General features: G+C 35.4%; 1 protein-coding gene across 50 annotated transcripts in view; it reads right to left on the bottom strand.

Moving 5' to 3' along the window:
• Positions 1–420: 420 nt before the first annotated feature.
• The window catches only part of LOC136842412 (ribosome-binding protein 1-like), a 53,772-nt gene continuing 34,318 nt past the window's right edge, over positions 421–19,874 (bottom strand). For 15 of the 50 annotated variants that reach the window (XM_067109678.1, XM_067109673.1, XM_067109683.1 and 12 more), the window contains 11 exons: positions 17,149–17,256; positions 16,296–16,385; positions 15,732–15,854; positions 15,080–15,253; positions 14,571–14,687; positions 10,269–10,409; positions 9,331–9,432; positions 7,050–7,094; positions 5,994–6,116; positions 3,495–3,537; positions 421–487 (listed from right to left, as the gene is read on the bottom strand). In XM_067109678.1, the coding sequence (XP_066965779.1) occupies positions 3,496–3,537; positions 5,994–6,116; positions 7,050–7,094; positions 9,331–9,432; positions 10,269–10,409; positions 14,571–14,687; positions 15,080–15,253; positions 15,732–15,854; positions 16,296–16,385; positions 17,149–17,256 (1,065 nt within the window). In that variant the 3' untranslated portion in view covers positions 421–487; position 3,495. The remainder of the gene's footprint in view (positions 488–3,494; positions 3,538–5,993; positions 6,117–7,049; positions 7,095–9,330; positions 9,433–10,268; positions 10,410–14,570; positions 14,688–15,079; positions 15,254–15,731; positions 15,855–16,295; positions 16,386–17,148; positions 17,257–19,874) is intronic. The other 35 variants (XM_067109711.1, XM_067109703.1, XM_067109718.1 and 32 more) reach the window with 8 other exon arrangements.

The following is a 19,874-nucleotide window of genomic DNA, read 5'->3' as shown; positions in this document are numbered from 1 at the left end:
CATCCAAGGGTGCAACATACACATGGACACCTAGTGTTTGTAAGTACCTTCAAGAGCTCTGAGTCACCAAAATTGCACTCATTCTTTTTTTTTTTTTGTTTTTGTTTTTTTGTAAGGTATGACAGTAACAAATGATTTTATGTCTGTGAATGTGTGGTCCCAACATACGTTGCAGCTAGGTCAATTCTGCCATGAAGTCACAATCCCCTCAGACCCACCCCACCCCACCCTATCCCACAAGCCTCACTACAAAAGTTGCATAAAAAATACAGTTCCCAACTGACTGATAAGAAACTCCATGACAGAAAGGAAGCAACAGCAGATCGGGTGGACGACGGCACCGTCTCCATTCGAAAGTGGCCAGGATTGGACGACAGCCAGTGCCAGTGAAAATCTTGCAGGTCATATTTATTTCTTCACTTTTTTTTTTTTTTTTTTTTCATTTACTTGCATAATCTCTTGCATTTCACTACTTAGCCCCAGCACCCTGTAAATGATAGGAAAGGAGAATTAATTTAATCTCCAAGGCACAAAGTGTTTTTGTACTGTCTATAAATGCTGACTGAAAACGATTGATGTTTTAAGCTGTCTATAATACATATGTTTATAAATGTTTCAGAGAACTCTCTAAGCATTAAAATATTATGAAATTACTTTAATATTAAGGTAGGTGTGGCAAATAGCTAGTTCTGTTACTGTTTAAGGCTGAGACAGCAAGTCTATACTTCATAAGAAAAAAAAAATACTTGATCTTGAGAACAATTAAGTATCAATCTGCAAGTAAAGTACATTTTGATATTTATTGCATTCAGAGAAAAAAATAAGGCATAAAACATCTGGTAAAAATAAAAAGGAAAACTGAAAGTAAAGCTGGTAACAGCATGCATAGTAGGACCAAAACATTAGGCACACCAAAATCTAAGATATACTATACCTTGCAATACACTGAGGTACCTTCCTATGGCAGAAAAAATATAAACTGAAAATCAAAGACACCAATTCCAGTTATACAAACCTTAAAACTAAAAATGCACAGCTCGAGGCCATTTGAACACTGTAATTTGGTTAAGGAAAAACCTATCAGACACTCGACTCTTTTCTAATAATCTGCATAAGCTACAAACACACTTCACCCTACATTAATTTATATTTCTTTACTAAATCAGTATGCATTTCCATGGATAAAGGGTACCAGAATTGCTTCTTAGTAAAGGGCCACTGAACAAAATTTCCCTTAAAACAAAGTACAGTATTTGAAATTCAAGAATAAGCTGGCAATTATGTTCCTAATAGCCTAATATCTGCTTTTGGCCTGATTCCAAATATTGTAAGTGAAGGAAAAATCACACTTGAAACAGTTTTCCAGTGATATGGAAAAATTATCTTGGAAAACTTGAAAAAAATTAGCTGCTTTTTTTTTTTTTAAAGAGACGACTTATTTGTACTGGCTATAACTTGAAAAAAAATTAGCTGCTTTTTTTTAAAAGAGACAACTTATTTGTACTGGCTGTAACAAGTTTAAAAATTTACCTATTTTATTGTGAAACATTTTTTACTACTAATGTGTAACTGTACATACTCAAAACAACTAAATGAGACCTTCAATGCAGCTGGTAAAATACAGATTTTTCAGTGTAGCTGTATGCATACAAAGGTTTATAAAAGTTCATTCATATCCTTAATTCTCCAAAGGTATTTTCAGAAAAGCAAAGTACTGTACTCATTTTTTCTGGTGTGACCTAAAACAATACAGTGGTACCTCGGTTTGACGCTAATCCGTTCTAGAAGGAATGTCGAGATTCGATTTTGTCAAAAATCAATTTCGACCATAAGAAATAACTGAAAATGGATTAATTCCTCAGTCACTACTCCAACCTTGTCTTTTTATACAAAACACTATACACATTACAATTAAATAAGTTCAGAGTTAAATAACTTACCTTATTAGAAGTCTTCTTACAGTTTTAAATGCATACTGTATCAAAAAATTGGCCTACCAGTGCTGCAGGCTAGGCTAGGCAGCCCATATGCACTGCACAAAAACTGTTGTTAATGATAAATACAATGAAAAAACAAGCCTGGTCATTACATTAAATTAATAAAACAATATTAAAAATAAGCCGAATGTACTGTAGAGTCTGTTATTAAAATTTCTTAAACCATCAGCAGCTGGTAAGCGAATGTAAACCAGAGCGCCGTCCTGGTGGCGTAATAAATTACATAAACATTGTATGCGTTCAGGATTGTATTAATTTAGATTCCATTCAGAGTCTTTAAAATCAAAGACTTTTAAATGTGCATGGGAAGAACGCCACCAACAACGCCAACAAGGGCGGCGTTGCAAACACTTTTGTTTACAAACAAACGGGTCGGATCGCGTCGGGTCGGATTTTTCGGAAAAAAATTCGGTCGGAGACCGGGGTTCCACTGTAATTGGTTTCAAACCTGCAAATCCTAATGCAAAATTTCAAGCAACATTATGGCCAGAGTTCCTACCTCCTTAATATTTTATACCTTAACTTGGAAATATTCAAGTGAATAAAATCAAGATTTTTCAAAAGACATTCACACACAATGTTACAATTTTCAGACCCCGTACAATACGCAAAAAGGCATAACTACAAAAATCCAGTGTAGTTAAGCTTGCAAGACTTATAACCATGCCTTTATATACAGCTGCACCCTTTCATCTCAAAAAGTTTGAAGATTAACCCTAATGCCCCCAATGAACTATGAATTTTTTATTCCTCTCACACACATCTAACCAATCTGTGGGTTGAGCCAAAAACTTAGAAGCTTACCTAGCATTACACCACAAAGAAATATCCGAGTGAATGATGATGCAGTATAACATCAATGTAGTCATAAAAAATGATAAGCTTACCACTCCAAAAGCCACCCTAAGCAATACTATCAAGTTGATAAATCCAAGAAATGAAAAATCAAGAAAAACAGTCCAAACCAATTCAGGCTGTCTGGAAAATGCAAAGTCATACTTGATATTCCCACGGCCACCTTAAATTTTAACTGGGGTAAAAAAAAAAAAATATCCTACTGCAGATAACACATTCAAGAGCAGTCCAAACTTAAATTTTGTTCACAATGAACAGCAGCAGCCCTTATCAAGAGCACAAACTACTAAAAACTGATGTGGTCAAAAAATGTGCAGGTGCACTAAAACCAAAATAGAAATGAAAAGCAAAGCATGCTTCAAAAATCAGGTTTCAATGGATAATTATTCCAAAGGTTTCTAACAGCATCTAGTCAAAAATTAAACATACGACCATGCCACAACCTAAAAAGAGGCAATTAAAAATTACATTTAACCAATTGGATTGTACAATACAAAAAGAAAAAACTGGAAGGGAAAAAAGTCAAAATTCAAAAGCTAAAAATGAACTGCGAGTGCATCAATGGCACCGTCTCTCATTACAGACGGTTTGGTTGCCCACACCACAACACCAATTTAACTTTAGGTAAAATGATTCAAATACCTTAAGGGTCTGAGCTTTTCCCCATAAGTTTTCCCAATATACCCTGAAATGTAATAAACACCAGATTATGAGTCTGTAAAGGACAAAATGGTAAGTAAATCCTGATGTTATTGTAACACAAATTGTCCAAACTGTTGTCAAAAAATTAAAAAAAATTGTGCAAGATATAAAGTATCCACAAAGGCATGATTAAAAATGTATCAGATGATACTAAGCATGCACCACTATACAAGTTTAGAAACGATAAAGTTGTACACATCCACACAATTTTTTTTTCCTGACATCTCGATAAATACACTGTAACATCCAAATTTACAAAAGGAATGCTCTGGGTAATGATGTCTGTGAATCGATGGAAAATTTGATTTCATTTAAAAACTTGAAAAATAGTTCGTTAAGAAAGGAATAAATGAGAACAAAGGCGAGAAAAGGTATCGACTGAAAAAAAAAAAATAAAAATAAAATAAATGCCAGAGATGAGGAAAGTTGAGGGTGGAGGTTGTGTGCCAAAGTATATGAGGCTATCAGTTGAGAAACATGCCAAGCACCATCCTGGGTCAAAGTATTTTTTAATTTAATTTATTATATTTTAAAATGGCACTTGGCATGTTTCTCGACTGAAAAGCTCATATGAAGGTGGGCTATGAAAGGGAAGAAAAATGCAAGGATATGAACGGGACAGGACTGAATAAAAAGAGAAAAGAATAAATCAGATATTGCTGGAGGGAAGGAAAATGCAGCTTCACAATAAGGCTGAAGGACAAACTTTTAGGACTGGCAAATTCAGAAAAGGTGGTGCGAGGGGGGGACGTCATGTTCGAAATAATGTCTTGGTAGAAATCAATGATGTGTCAATGTACCAGGCTTCTGAAAATCATCACTGGCCTACGGTAATTAAGAGAGAATGTGTAAGATAGGAGGAAAAGGAAAAATACCAAGTCAAACTATGCCCATGAGTTAAATCGAGAATTTACTTGTAAAGAATTTTTACTAAAAATTCAACAGTACTAACAATTTTAAAACATTTTCCCTATCTCTCTTCTTGATATTTCCAGAGATGTCACAAAAAAAGTACAGTATGCAAGCAGTCGGAATTAAGATCAATAGCAAATTTTAAACAATAACTAAATCACAGTCTATACACATCAATTGATAAAAATGTCTATAACTAACGCACCTTGGCAAATCATGGCCATTTTCCCAAAATATACTTTGCAATCAGGATGAGCAATAATCAGTGAAGATAAATTTTGTAAATATTATACTAGACCCAACAAACTACCATGACACAATCACATATATATACTGTATATTTAAAGCATGAAATTTTGGCTAAAAAATTCCCATTCCCAATTTCTCATGAGGAACCTTACATTTAGAGATATGTATAAATTATATGCCCATAAAGTTTATAAACTTCGAACTTTTTCATTACAAATTTAGGAAGAAGACACTGCCAAGAGGACACTTTCCAATTAATGACTGTAACAGCCATATGAATCCTTCCACAATTAAAGGTTGTTCACAAGGAATTAAGAGGACCAGACAATGTCAACATTCACAATCATACTGACTTAATGGACTATGTTAGATTGAAAATAACAGGACTTTGTTAGATTAAAAATAACAATGCTTAAAGACCAAATTCTAAAAGGCAATTTGCCTTTTGGTAATTTTTTGTAACAGGGCCAAAAGGGAAATTTTGGGAACTAACTGAACTTATTAACCAATGCTGCTTTTTTTTTTTAACTTAATCTCATTTCTCTATTACATTAAATAAATATCCCACTTACCCTCACCCTCACCCTAAGGAACTATTCATGTAAACACTGTTGCTTATTCTGTACATTACTAGGTTCACTTTGTTAAATACTGTACCAGTGATGTATTCAGCACAAATAATCAGCTGATTATTACTTGCAGTTCTAAATATCTTATTTCAAAACTATAAAATGGAGTCATGTGTTTCAGCAAGCCCCCAAAAATCTGGGGACATATGGAAACATGTTTACATTATGATGACTAATTTACAGCAAAACAGTAAACAACAAACATCACAAGGTAATGAAATGAAAACAGATTTTTACACCAATAATAGCACAATGTACACAATCAGCAAGTGTTGCCTCCTCAAAATATAGCAAAATCTTATGACTGACAATTATCCTATTCTCTTTTGGAAACCCATCATCTGCATTTGCGAAATATATGCCTTTCAACTGAAAGAATACAGTACTCCATACGGCCTTGCGGTAGGGTAAAATTTCAGCTTGTCCAAGAGAACTGAAATCATAAGCTACAGCATAATATAACCTTTGAAACTAAACTGCAAAAGCCTAGAAAAAATGCTGGCTGCTCATGCGTTATCCCCAAAACAGGTCTCCAACCAATTTTCTTGATTTACAGGACTTGTATTGTGAAACTGGTATTACTGTACTGACGTTGCACAACCAACGTGACCAATCATGTCTCAGTTTATCTAATCAGCTGACAGCTTACCTTTCTCTTCTTTTTGTTCTTTTTAGCCGATGCTTTAGACTCAACCTGTGAGGGGTTAGTATCAGTGACCGAGGCAGAGGATGCAGACATCAGACTCTCTGTGTCAGCGCGCGAGTTGTCATCCTAGGAGGCATCACAGGCAGCCAGGTAAAGGGAGAAGCATGCTCTATTAAGACTCCTTCACCCACCTCTACTTTCCCGTGTCCACAATTAAAAAAAAACATGATCTAAAGCCACCAGAGCTTCTACATCATCAAACCCTGGTTTTTAATCATCTGGCAATAAAAGCTTACAAAAAAGGTTTGAGGTTACCAGTACTAATAAGCAACTGTCTGGTTAATACTAGACTTAATGCAAGAGGTAATAAATGCTGCAGGAGCTGCTGGCTTACCAATGTTAAATCTTAAAAAAATGGACAATGACACGAGTTGCACCAATGACCATGCAAAGTATTATAGTAATTGTACTGTGCAGGATTGAGCTCAGCCACAAAAGAAGCTGCCACATGAAGCTACATAAAAAAAATTCCTTATTATGAACAGCAACTACTGTTAAAAAGAAAATAGCAACCCATTTTTCAAGGCAGTGATGGAGACAACACAAAAACTTTAAAGAAATCTAATAATGAAAACAGGACACATTCAGAGCAACTTAAGTCCTGCCAAACAGGCAGGCAGCATTTTTTTTTCAAGTGTGGTTAGCTGTAGCAAATTAACCAAGATGAAACAAGGAATAAGTAATTCAACAAAACTGATAAAAAACTGTACAAGATTAGTGGCACTTGAAAGATGACTGGTAGGTATCCGAGTGCTTCTTCGGTTCATTAATGTTAGGGAGTAGCACATTTTGTAGCAGGGGTTAAGCCAAAGGGGCACACTGTACCAGAGTAACGAGCCAAGCTCATAGGGAATAATACTTGTATTAAGAGAAAACAAATGTACCATGTAAGACACTGCAATGAATACTGAATGTAGCAATGGCATTGGTTTTAGGTTATTAGTGATTAGCAGTCAACAGGTGATATGTACAGAAGCAATGCATACTATCAACACTTACCTCTTGACATTGCTCCTCATTGGCAGGGCCGTTTGTGCTTGCGCTCTGTTGGTAAACACAGAAATGGGCATAGAATAATAAAGTGAAGGATAATAAGTACTGTATATTAAAAACTTTTTAAAATGCAAACAAACTTTACAGCAGAGTATCCATGAATTGATAAACAAGTTACTTATCTTGCTAAATGTACTTAAGACATTAAATTTCTCAAAAATATTGCTAAAACCTACAGGAGCAGATGCAAAAACTGCCCCACTCAGGATTTCATTAAAACTTCTAGTAAAAAGAACACACTGACGACAGAATTTGCAGGTTTCCTAACGCTTTCAACTAATAGAGTCTGTTATAGAATTTATTACAATTCTTTACACCTTCCATTTGGCAACACCTTTTACAGAAATTAACTGGACATTTCCCATCAATCCTTGCAAATTTTCAAGCTGCAATATCAAATCACACTGAAGATAGTAACTCTCATTAGACGTACTTCAGCAATGACGTGACAAACTCTAAAGAGACAGAACAAGAACGTTTTTTCTGCACTGCACACACACATAAAAACTTGTTTGTATTAACTTTACCATGTTTGTGTGACAACCTTTAGTCTTTACTTAACAGATGCTCAGGCAGAAAAGAACCAACCACCATCAAAATGCAATTTCCCCGTAAGCAAATGCTAACCACACCTTATTAAATTATACACTTCCCTCAAGCAAATGATGTTCACACAACCTTAATCTCTACTGTACAACTTAGAGCTTTAGTTTTCATGACTGCAAGAGAAAAGAGCAAACTTGACAATTTCTGGAAACAACCTGAGACTAGCAATTACTTTGCCGCTGTATACTCTTACATAAACTAATGGAAAATATTCCCTAACACAGAATCCTCAAGTTTCTTTAATAGCTATTCCTATAAAGTAATAACAGTTGCATCTAGATATAAGTTCTAGCAGCAAAATCTGGTTTACTCCAATGCATTTCAACAACAGCGGACTTTTCCTGCAACTAAATTCAAGAAAATTCTTTTAAATAGTCTTGGATGACACTTCTGTGGAAAATCTTACAAGACATTACACTTGACGTCTTTAGAAGCAACAGCAGCTTATTTCTCTTCAAGCAATGAAAAGCTCTTCCATCTTTATTAAGAACCATATAACAATACCTACAGTAAACTTATGCTACATAAAAACCTAAAATGCTTAAACAGGAAAAAAATTACACTAAAGCCGTCTTTAAAATGCAAATATTTTCATTTTTTCAAGCATGACATTAAAGCCAAAAGCATGGAAAGAATATCTGAAGATCAGCAATAAACACACACATCAGCTTAACTTAAAACTTGATATTGCCTTAGGATCACATTATTATTCAATTTCCAGGGACACCACCAAAACTTTGATCCAAGCTTAGCATGAAAGTTGCTATTGCAATTGTGAACTCTCACAAAAAGAAAAAAAAAAAGACTCCGGTCAGGAGAACGTCATTGAACACACAGTTTATGGTCCTCCAAAGCCATGAATCCAAAATATCTTCCCTCTGCAACTAACACATACTTTGATTTCTATAGGAAACAAGATTATATAAAGCCTAGACCCTTTCCACAACCATGCCATAAAAAAAAGTGTTCTATAATTACTCTAACTCCTTGAGCGTGCAGAATTGTCTCTATCTAAGTGTGTAAATTCAGTCTACTGAAGCAAAACTTTTGAACTAGATCACCAGTCACCAGTTATGGTACACTAACAAATTCCAGGCTTCACAGTAAGACTTACCACACGCTTAACCGCATAAACTCTCAAACTGAACCTGCTCGTTACTACACTCGTTACTACATTTTCTTTTAACAACTCATTCACAAAGTTTGACTTCTGGGCGATTGAAAATTTTCAGCTAGCTAATACACGTGAAATAATATTTTCACTACCCATTAACTTGTTATAATCAAGAAACTGAAATGATGCATGGACATAATTACGTTTCACTTTGAAAACTGTGCTCTATGCTACACTAACAACAACTATTAAGCATCACTTGAAGACGATTACATATAAAAACCACAATAATACACAACTGCTGTAGTCATGAACTAGCCACTAAAATGCTTATCACGATACATTGAAAGTCTTACCACCACAAGTGAAAGATTCGGCTGACCTGTAGTTTCTTCAGATTACAAGAAACTACTGTAGTGTATTTACAATTAATCCAGACCCTATCTATATATTAAAAACATAGGAAAAACTGAAACTAAAGAGAAATGATCAGCAGTCAATGGTCACCTGCTGTTCCAAGTTGTTGTCGGTGCTTGTGTTGTTGCTGTTGCGTCCCACCCAACCAACCATGTAGCCCATTTTACTCAAACGGCTAGCGGCCAGGGCTGCCTGCAACACCACACACCCACTACGGTTAGTGCCACTACACCCAAAACCGCCACCATCCTAATCTACTATTATGCTATAAAACTAAGGCTCTTATATCCAAGTTACCCCTCTTACGTTATTTGTCATGTAAATCGTAAGGCCAAGGAAAGAGGTTTTCTTTATTGTGAGCATTTCATTTTTTTTGGTTAAATACAGAAATCACCTCTGCAGACAAAGGCTGCGCAGTTGCATTTATCTCTTCAATTCAATTTACCCCTTTTATTAGTTTTTACTGATCACATACCCAAATTAATTTCATCAAATCACAGCCAACCCAACACCCAAAGTGAATCTATCATTTGTAGTGTTTAATTCTAATTTGCAGGAAAAAAGCAAGCAAATAATTCAAGCTCTTCATGCAAAAAGTTAGGTTTTACATCACTACATGGTTAATGGAAGGTAAACTATACCCAAGAATAGAGAAAAGAAAGCAAAAAAGAACTTAATGTTTGTACAAGCTTAATAAAAAAAAAAAAAAAAACCCATGCATATCCAAGAGCCAAACTTCAAGTAATTACAGTTACAAGAAATTCACAAGGACACTCACCTTTGCTGGAACAAATTTGTAACATTTCAATCCTGCCACAATCATTTTCTCTGCCTCTGTACTTACTTATTTGATCCTGATCCTGTCCTACATTTTTGGCAACAAAGCAAATACTGTGTATTTCAACACCATGCCCATTAACCTACCAAACTCTATGGGTAACTTCTCTACCTAATCCTGAGCTTCTGAGGTAAAACCAGAGACTTTGTGGTGACAAACAACTGCATTCATGATCAGATGCAGAACCAACCTTTACAGCAGCTAGCTCCTGTTGCAGCTGTTGAATGAGTTGGTCCTGCTCTCGGCTCTCCTCTTGCCCGACAGTGACCAATGACAGTAACTTCTTGTTCTCCGTACGAAGTTCCCGCAAACAATCTTCGTCACTGCCACCCTGTACACAATACTAGGGGCTAGGTTTAAGATTATACCAACTCACTCCAGTTAAAGAGAGACAACATTAAAACCTCTGATTTTTACAGTACAGATTTATCTACACCTGTAGTATTGTGATTTTCAACAGTAACAATTTATTCGAATGATGTTATTAGTCTATAATTGTTAGTAGCAAAGAAGTTTCCCGTTTTAAGTAAGCTGGTATAGTCTAACATGCACGGAACGTCCTAATGCAACGTAATTAGTAACTGCTAAACTGCAACATCCATTAGGAACAGTGTCACATTAGGAACTGAAGATGTCGTGGCAAAGACACCTTCTGGCGTAGGAATCATTAGCAGTAAGGCATGACCTGCGTTGCACAAATGACTTTAGCTTCCAGCACAAGGCAGGTACTTTGATTTAACTTGATCATTTCCATTACTGTTGAAACTGTGTGAATTCCTATATAAATGTCAAGGGGAAACCAACAACAAAAACTACAGCTTACCAGTGCCAACTGCATCAAAATCAAATGCACAGAGTCCTTACGTGTCTTGCAAAAATACGGCATTCAATCTACCTCATCTTTCATTATAATGGTCTTATACATAATACATAATAAAAAGCTGAAGATGCTCTTTGTCTTTAACCATGCTCCATTATAACAGATTAATCATCACCAATTTAATGTGTGATTTAGGCAAGATAGATCAGAATTTTAACTGACAGACCTCCTGGTTAACGATTTATTAGAGTAAGTCCCTATGCTATTTGTCAACCTCCCAAAAGACTTGGACATTTGCTACACGAGCAAGGTTATCTTGCTTATTACCCAGTAATTCATCAACTGAAGATTTTCCAGTTTCCTTAATAATAATAATAATATTATAATAATAAAAAAAAATCAACCTCTACCCTCTCGGCTTCGCCCTACATTGTGCTGTAAATCGCAAAGGAACCAAAAGAGTGGAAATCCAGTTAAACAGTCATTTCACCTATTCATCCTACAGTCATACCCCATGATCACTCAGTCCACCTCATGTCTAATGCTGTCACCTTCGAATCCTGCCTTTTCCGTGTCCAAGTCACACACAAAGCGAGATATATGCCACAGCCATTCTCTGGGGTTGAACACTGCCTTTGGTCATTTTTTTTTTTTTACTTGGTTATTTAGCTTAACCCATTTCAATTTTCAACTTAAAAAAAACATTCTTTCCTCATGGCATTGTCAAAACTATAGCTCAGACACTATGTTCTCCACTAGCTTAATTTTTTGTTTATTCCAGCAACTTTGTAAATCGAATGCTTACTTGACAACTGAATTCTCTTTATAATTCAAACTGCCTTTGTAGGTTAGTAGATAACTAAAGACATGGACAACTAGAGGTAAAATGCTACTTTACACAGCACCAACATAGCATTTGTTTTATTATTCTAAATGTAAAAATGTCCATAATTTTCACAACTTTCCATGCTATGAATACTGTACTTTATCCCATGTATATACCCATCTGAGATTTCAGGAGGGATCCCAACAATAGCAAGTGCACCCAGAATAACAACACAGCAATGTTTTTCTTGTACAGTATTGCTAACTTTAAATTTATTTTTCATGGTATACTGCTAGTTTAGAAATCACTTTAATGGCCAGGATCCTTAATTTTTAGCAGTTTGTTCAAAAATGGAAAATAAAGAATAAAAATGACAGGCTGCAATTTGCAAAATCTCTTGCCAAGGAATGCCTTCATGAGGTCTTTAGAACCTCAAAATAGTTAATATTGGCAAAAAATTCAGGTTTCACAACACTGGTAATTGAATTAAATGGCATACAAAAAACTACTGATATGCTTTCATAAAAGAACTCTACCCCTCTTGGTCACCATGCACTTCTACTGTAGTTTTCAATGTCCTTCCACTTTCAATATTTGAACATTTCAAGTTCCCAATATTACTGAGATATAAAATTAAATACCCAAATATAAACCTGCATCTCCTAAGCGAGCACTGCAAAAAAGTTGACTACTGCATGTTACCCAGCCACTGTGTACTTACGAAACAGCATGCAAACAGGAAGACCGATAAAAAAAAAAACAGCATTCAAGGTTTTAAAAACATTACAACCAATTGTCCCAAATTTAAAAACTCGTGAAAATTGAACACTCTGTCCCACTAAGCAGTGTCAGTGAATATTAGTTATGAATACTGCAACAGAAACACCCACTAATCATTACAAAATCCCATCACTAGTATGGCTTCCGCAAAGCATACCTCAACCTTTCCCCTTACAAGCAATGTAAGTGCATAAAAAACTTTCTAAAATGATCTGGCACTGGAGCAATAATTTACAGTGTTTTTGACCTCCAAAAAAAGGGAAGTGTACATGTTTTAAAGAGTAACAACTAAGCTGGTTAAGTTGTATAGAAAAAAACAGAGATGAGGTTTAGATATGAAAACTAACAGTTTGAACGACAAACCTAACCTAACCAGCACATGCATTAGTTTCAACAGATAATCATGCTAGCTGTGGTGACAATTTTTTTGCCACTTACCAACACCACCAATGTGCTAAGTTAATTTTTTTGCCACTAACCAAGATCACCTATAAGCCACATTTTCAAACCTCACTGTGCACATGCATCTACAGCTACCTATATTCTTCTTTAAATATAAAAACAATAAAGTTATTGACAACCACAGTACAATATATAATCCTTAAACAAATACAAACTGACTTATCATTTCCTAGTCAATTTCCTTATATAAACCAAAACAATCGTTAAATCTAATCAGTTCCCTAAATATGATAATGTCAGTGGTAGATGCTACTACTTGAGTTAATACTCTACTACATCAGTAGCATTAGATGGAATTTCAATGGAAACGTCAAATGGACATGCCAATATGGAACTAACATTACCCAGTTAACTCTAGGATTGATGGTCTTTAACCGTAGGTGAAACATTTTCACATCAAATGACCTAATAAAAGCATAAATATTCTGACACTGTTAACCACTTTGGCCATTTTATAACAACACGGAAACCACACAAGTGTAACTCAATAAAGGAAGATACTACATAAATGCCAAAGACCGTCATCATATGCCGTCTACTGAACACCTTCCTTAAAACAAAAGCCAACAAAAGGATAAAAAATTAATAAGAACTGACTAACAAATTACTTGAAACAACCTACGATTTTCATTTACCTACATTTAAACATAACCACAAAACAGCTGACTGGACATGCTATACCATACCTTGCCTACTGCCAAAAACTCCTAGACAAACTAAACAGATTATTGTACATAATTGATATTGTCAAGTCTGACAATTAACAAACAAAATAATGCTCATAGTTAAAGATTACCAATGACAATTTTTTATATAAGCATTAGTACAAAGCCGAGACACATTACGAGTTATCTTAAAATATATATATATAAAAAAATTATGTTAGATCTGCACATTACACCATTATTTCAACTCCACAGTAAGCAGAGAGCATCAGACAATATGATTTTGCTTCAGTAGGCTTCAAGATGATGTAAGCAGTGTGTATGTGTTGGATGTTCACCTACAATAAACTGCAGCTTGAATCAATGTCTCGAATCAGTGTAATATTTTGAACTTACAGTTGGAAAAACTTGAAATTTCAAAGTCTAAACCTGAAAACTTTCCTGAAATTTATTGGTGCCTAATACTGATTATATGCATATAAATATCACCCACCCACCCCGACCCCTACGCACACACACACACACACACAAACTGTGTACATAATAGGTGTATATTCTAACTTATGGATGACAGTCTTTGAACTTTCACATTTTTTGAAAAGTATTTTTTTCCATATCTTGATAGTTTGAGACGTATTTTTTACAGCTTAATAGTTTAAGAATATTTTAACCAAGACTCTAGAAATAAAAATGAGATAAGAATGAAGCAGTAACAAAGGCTTTTGACTTACAAGGTAAAAGACAGTGTTTTTAAAATCTTCATTAATAAAAAAGAAAGAAAAAAATTCTTGTACTATCAAATCACATGGCATCCATAAAGCCAGAAACTTTATCTCATTCAACTCTATAGGCTTTGGTGTCGCTTGATACCACAAAAAAAAAGCACCAGTTGACGTCACTTACCCACCACCTTGCAGCAACGAATAACATTCAACTTACCTGAGTAGCAGTTTTCGTTAGCTGCTCTTGGGCATCTTGCAGCTGTTGCTGCAGTGATGCCTTTTCTTTTTCTTCTTTTTGTAGCTGCTCTTGTAATAACTTGAGCTGAGAGTCCATCTGCAAGAAGGGAAAAGTGTAACGTTACGGCATGCAACCGGTAGCTGGCGATGAATAATCCTGATGGGTTCTGGCGCTTGGTCTTCAAGACCCTAAATTTCATAAGAATTCTTTGATTCATTGAAGAACTTTATTACTACTTGGGAGATGACCATATTTCAGAAAGCCTTTCATGAGAATGATTGTTGTATAACACAATGCATTCACTGTTTGTCTCAATAACATTACCAGTAATATAGTTAAACATTCCTCAGGGCCTTTTTGTAAGTGACTAAATAAGGAAATCAAGTCACTGGCAACAACACAGTAAACTTACAAACCAAGAGTCCAGCATATAACCATGAAGAATCTAATTCACATTTGCCTGTAAAAACTTAAAACAGAACACGTACCTCTTCAGCCTGTCTGACTTTATCAAGAGTACCCTCAAGCTGCTTGATTTGCAACTCAAGGTTAGCCTTGTCTGCTGTCAGCTGTTTGACGTTACTCTCCTTCTCGCTTAGCTTCTTGCTCCAGTTTACTTCTTCAGATTCGACTGATGCTTGCAATGTTCTCAAGAGTTCTTCCTATAATTAAAAGTGGTTTTCATGACATTCCTCACTTATATAAATGATATGGTAAGTCACTTTTGATGACCTTCAACCTGGTCTAAAGACCAAGTCTTCATGTTTCAGCAATGATTATTCACCTTGCTGCCTTTGCAAAAGTTTATCATTTTCCTTTATTTTTTGTTATTTTTATACTTTTTATTTGCATAATGACATAGAATCCCGAAGTCAATCTCTGCCATTGATAAGATGTAATTACCGTCTATCACTGGATTTGGTAAATCTGTCTATCCAACACAGTCACAAGAAAACCCTCTCCACAACTATGAGGTAAAAATAGCTAAGTTGTAGTAACTGATTACTAGTTTAAAAAATTATCTGAATATTTGGATTCTCAACACTTCTGAAAAAATACAGAGTAGGAAAGTGGATATACTTAAACTAATTTATGTTATTGTTCATGACCTAGTTAAAACCAATGTATTATTATACTTACAGTATCAGCTAAAACTTTCTGGTAGTGGGCAACCTTTTCATTAACAGATTTAACTTCCTCTTCTAACTCGCTAACTCTCTTACTGTCATCAACCTTTGGTATAGATTTCTGGAATTCAGCAACCTGCAATGGAAATCAAGCACTCCATGATAAGGGGGCGCCTCAGCCAAGCGTATTACCAAAACTTTTTCCTCTAATTACACAGTAACAAAGCACCATGTAGCTTACTCCTTGTTTATACATACTTCCAAAAAGACAAAACAAGGATATCCACAGTACCTTCTCTAATGTATTTACTTAGAGTATTTACAAGAGTAGCAATAAGAAAACCCCACTACTGTAGTGTTTTTCACAAAACTGTATTAAAATAACCCAATCTACTTGAAAATACACTGTGGGTAACGTGAACAGTTACAGGACAAATTAAACCCCCACCTTCAAAGAAATGCAAGAAAATGCTACATAAAAGGCATCTAAATATTTTGGTGTACAGTCAATCAACAATCACAGAACATGTTTCTTTGTACAGTACAGGTATTCTAAAAACTGCATTCCACCACATACCTGTGTTTTAAGTTCTGTGTTCTCCCTAGTGAGTTCCTCTACCTGGTTTTTGAGTGCTGGGTCTTCTACAATGACTTCCTTCTCCACAACCTTTTCAAGAGAAAAACATCTGAATAAATCTTATGTAAGCTGAGGAAACCAAGCTACAGGACATATACAGTAAGTGAGCTATGCAATACTCTTAAAAAAATTCAAATAGCAAAACTATCCAATGATAAAACCTATAACACCAAAGTTTTTTAATTTCCTTAGATAGGAATTCCCAGAGGAGTAAAATATTTATAGGCATAGCCCTTAGGAATTGTTTAAAAATAATGATAAACTGCTATCACTTTTTTTTTTTTTTTTTTTACAGAAGGTACAAATCTAGCTAAAATAATTTTACACAAAGGAAACTTTGCTCTAGTGCATCCGCAAAAAAACAAAAAACCAGACTTAGGAAGGCCACGATACGGCCCTAATTCGACAACAAAGATTATTTGGTCACCATTCACAGATACTCCTAACAATTACAGAAACACAAATTGAGATACTAATGTGTGCTACCAGCTACTTACATTATGTCACAGACTATGTGAATGATTTCCCAACCACATAAATGAAATAAATACAACAATAAAAAAAAAAAAAAATCTAAAGGGGGAAACTTTAGCAGAAAAATGTACTCACTGGCCTTTTATAAGATTAGTATTCATAGAAAGAATAAAAAAAAAAAAAGGCTAAAAGTCTGAGAATTCTGGCTAGGCTCCAGCGGAGGATGGACCCAATGGTTCTGTCCCCTTTAAAGTAACACGACCTACATTGGAACAAAGGATGAATGCAAGACAGGTAACACAGAACCAAAGATAATTACCTTTTCTACCTCAACAACCTTCTCCACAACCTCTGGCACCGATATGGATGTCTGTGTTGACACTTGTGATGCTTTAGTTTCAAATTCATTCAAAAACGCATCTTGATCCTGAGAATGAAGAGGAAAAGAAGCCGTTATACAATGGTTTAGTGAAAGATATTCTAACTATACTCATGTCAATCAAATGCTTGTAGGAATTTTACCAACAACAATATACAAGTATTGATTTTTCACTTTTCTTAACAGTATTATGTTATGAAAAGCAACCTATGTCTATGCTCTGCTCACATAAGAAATATCCTAGTTACACCTAGATCACTTTCCCTCACAGTAGCCTGGCTCATGCATTGAGTGAAATGAATACTTTTTGAAAATTGTTAGTGTGTACAGTCTAAGAATAAAAGGTCATGAAAGGATGGCTGTGCCAGGTGAACTGAATGCAAAAACAGGTGATGAGAAAATACTGACCAACATAATGGTGTGAGGAAGGGTGGCTGGAGGTTTACCTGATCATTGTCAGTTGAAGTAAATGTGGAAAATATTCAAGTGGTTTCACTTCAAGAATGGCTAAAAATGTTATTCTGACAAAGGTTTGATAAAGTAAGAATATAGTATGAGGAAGTGGATAAAAATTAGCTAAGATTAAACATGTTGTTGATAAGGCTTAAAAAAATTAAAGGATGGAGTCAATGAGTCAGCAGGAAGTTGTGAGCCAAAGAATTTTATTCTGCAAATCCCAGGACACGGTCATTATGTCGGCAGTATGCTGGGACTATTGGAAATTGTGAGTATGCAAAATTCAAGGACAGAGTCACTGTGTCAGCAGAAGTGTTTGTGGGCACAAAGAGGCAAACTATAACAAGTGTCATTGGGATGATGAAATTAGGTGTTTCGTGAAAAAATAGTGAGACAAAATATATCATGATGCTGATGATGATGATGATGATGATAAGGTGCAGGCTGATGGAAGTTCGCAGTTCATAAGCAGGAAATATTTAATAAGAATATTAGCAAGAGCAAGTTATAAGTTGCTCTTAGCACTAACAAATTATACTGTAGCTATAATTTTTAACAATCATCCTTGTCTCTCTACATGACCAAACCATTTCAGAAAATACGGATCCATCCCTTAACCTGCATTAATAATTTTTCCTCTCTCTATGTACCTCCACTTTCAGACTTTCATCAATACCCTTCACATCATCTTATGCCAAATATACTACTGCACACACACACACACACACACACACACACACACACACACAACAAATTCTCAGTTCCTCATTGGACGAGTCGGTAGAGTTGTGGGCTAGCACTCGCTAGGCCCGAGTTTGAGTCTCCGGCCAGCTGATGAAGAATTAGAGGAATTTATTTCTGGTGATATAAACTCATTTCTCGCTACAATGTGACTCGGATTCCACAATAAGCTGTAGGTCCCATTGCTAGGTAACCAATTGGTTCTTAGCCACGTAAAATAAATCTAATCCTTCGGGCCAGCCCTAGGAGAGCTGTTAATCAGCTCAGTGGTCTGGTAAAACTTAGGTATACTTTTTAACAAAAAACTCTCCCTGACAATTTTCTTTTATTCACATTCAACTGCTACAATTCTCTTTCATAGGGTTTACAACAAACCCTTCATATTTCCCATCTTGGCTTCCTTGCACAGTTGAAATCCCTTCCCAAGCTTTTGAACAAATCCTGCTACCTTTTTTCACTCACCTACTCACCTCTTCTCTCACTACCATCATCCGAAAAGCTTACCCCAAAATACCTTCATGACCGGTCCACCTCCATAATTCTGACTCCTCAAACACTTAATGCTGCATCTTAATGGTTTCCACACTTTATCCATGTCAATATTTGACCATCCACTTCCTTTAGTTTCAGACTCCTAATGTTACACTTACACAACACAATGTGTGTTGTGTTGTGTTTGTTTATACATTATATGTATATATATATATATATATATTTGTTTATATATATATTATATGAAATAATTAAAAGAACAAGACAAAAGTGCATCAAAGGAGTGCAAGATCTTTTGCCTTTGCTCTATAAAACATTTTCAAGCAAGGCAAAAATGCGTTTTTTTAGAGTAAAGACAATGCATCTTGGACGCCATTGCTTCAATTCCCTCATGGTTATATACCCTGGTATGTGTAATATATATATATATATATATATATATATATATATATATATATATATATATATATATATATATATATATATATATATTACACACACCCGAAATAACAGCTTTCATACGGCAAGCAAGGAATTACACCCAGAAATCAAACCTCTCCATCTTCTACAAGTGCCCACAAACAAACGCATCTAGTCCGACAATGTGCGCATGCGTGTGGGCGCTAATCCTTCATAACTGTATTCAAGAACAACTCCGGAACCTAATCTGGGCTTGTACATGTGACACTGGACGCCTGTTACGTAAGGGACTCTTTGATAAAGAAAGAAAGAAAGAAGGAAAAAAAAAAAGGGGGGATGATTCATTCCACGTCATACCAAACCATCCCGAATGCATGAGGCGAACGAACGAGCAAGTAATTACGCCTTGACTCGAGAGCATTTTATTTCGTCTATCTCCTGGACGCGGCACGATGACGAAAAGGAACGCTTGTAGTATTAAAAAGAATACTTTCACTGCCAACCAGACTTTACAAATTACAGTACATGAAATATATGACGAAATCATAGACACAAAT

This window comes from Macrobrachium rosenbergii, chromosome 10 (assembly GCF_040412425.1).
Source record: "Macrobrachium rosenbergii isolate ZJJX-2024 chromosome 10, ASM4041242v1, whole genome shotgun sequence".
NCBI lineage: Eukaryota > Metazoa > Arthropoda > Malacostraca > Decapoda > Palaemonidae > Macrobrachium > Macrobrachium rosenbergii.
This window is presented reverse-complemented; position numbering and strand designations above follow the sequence as displayed.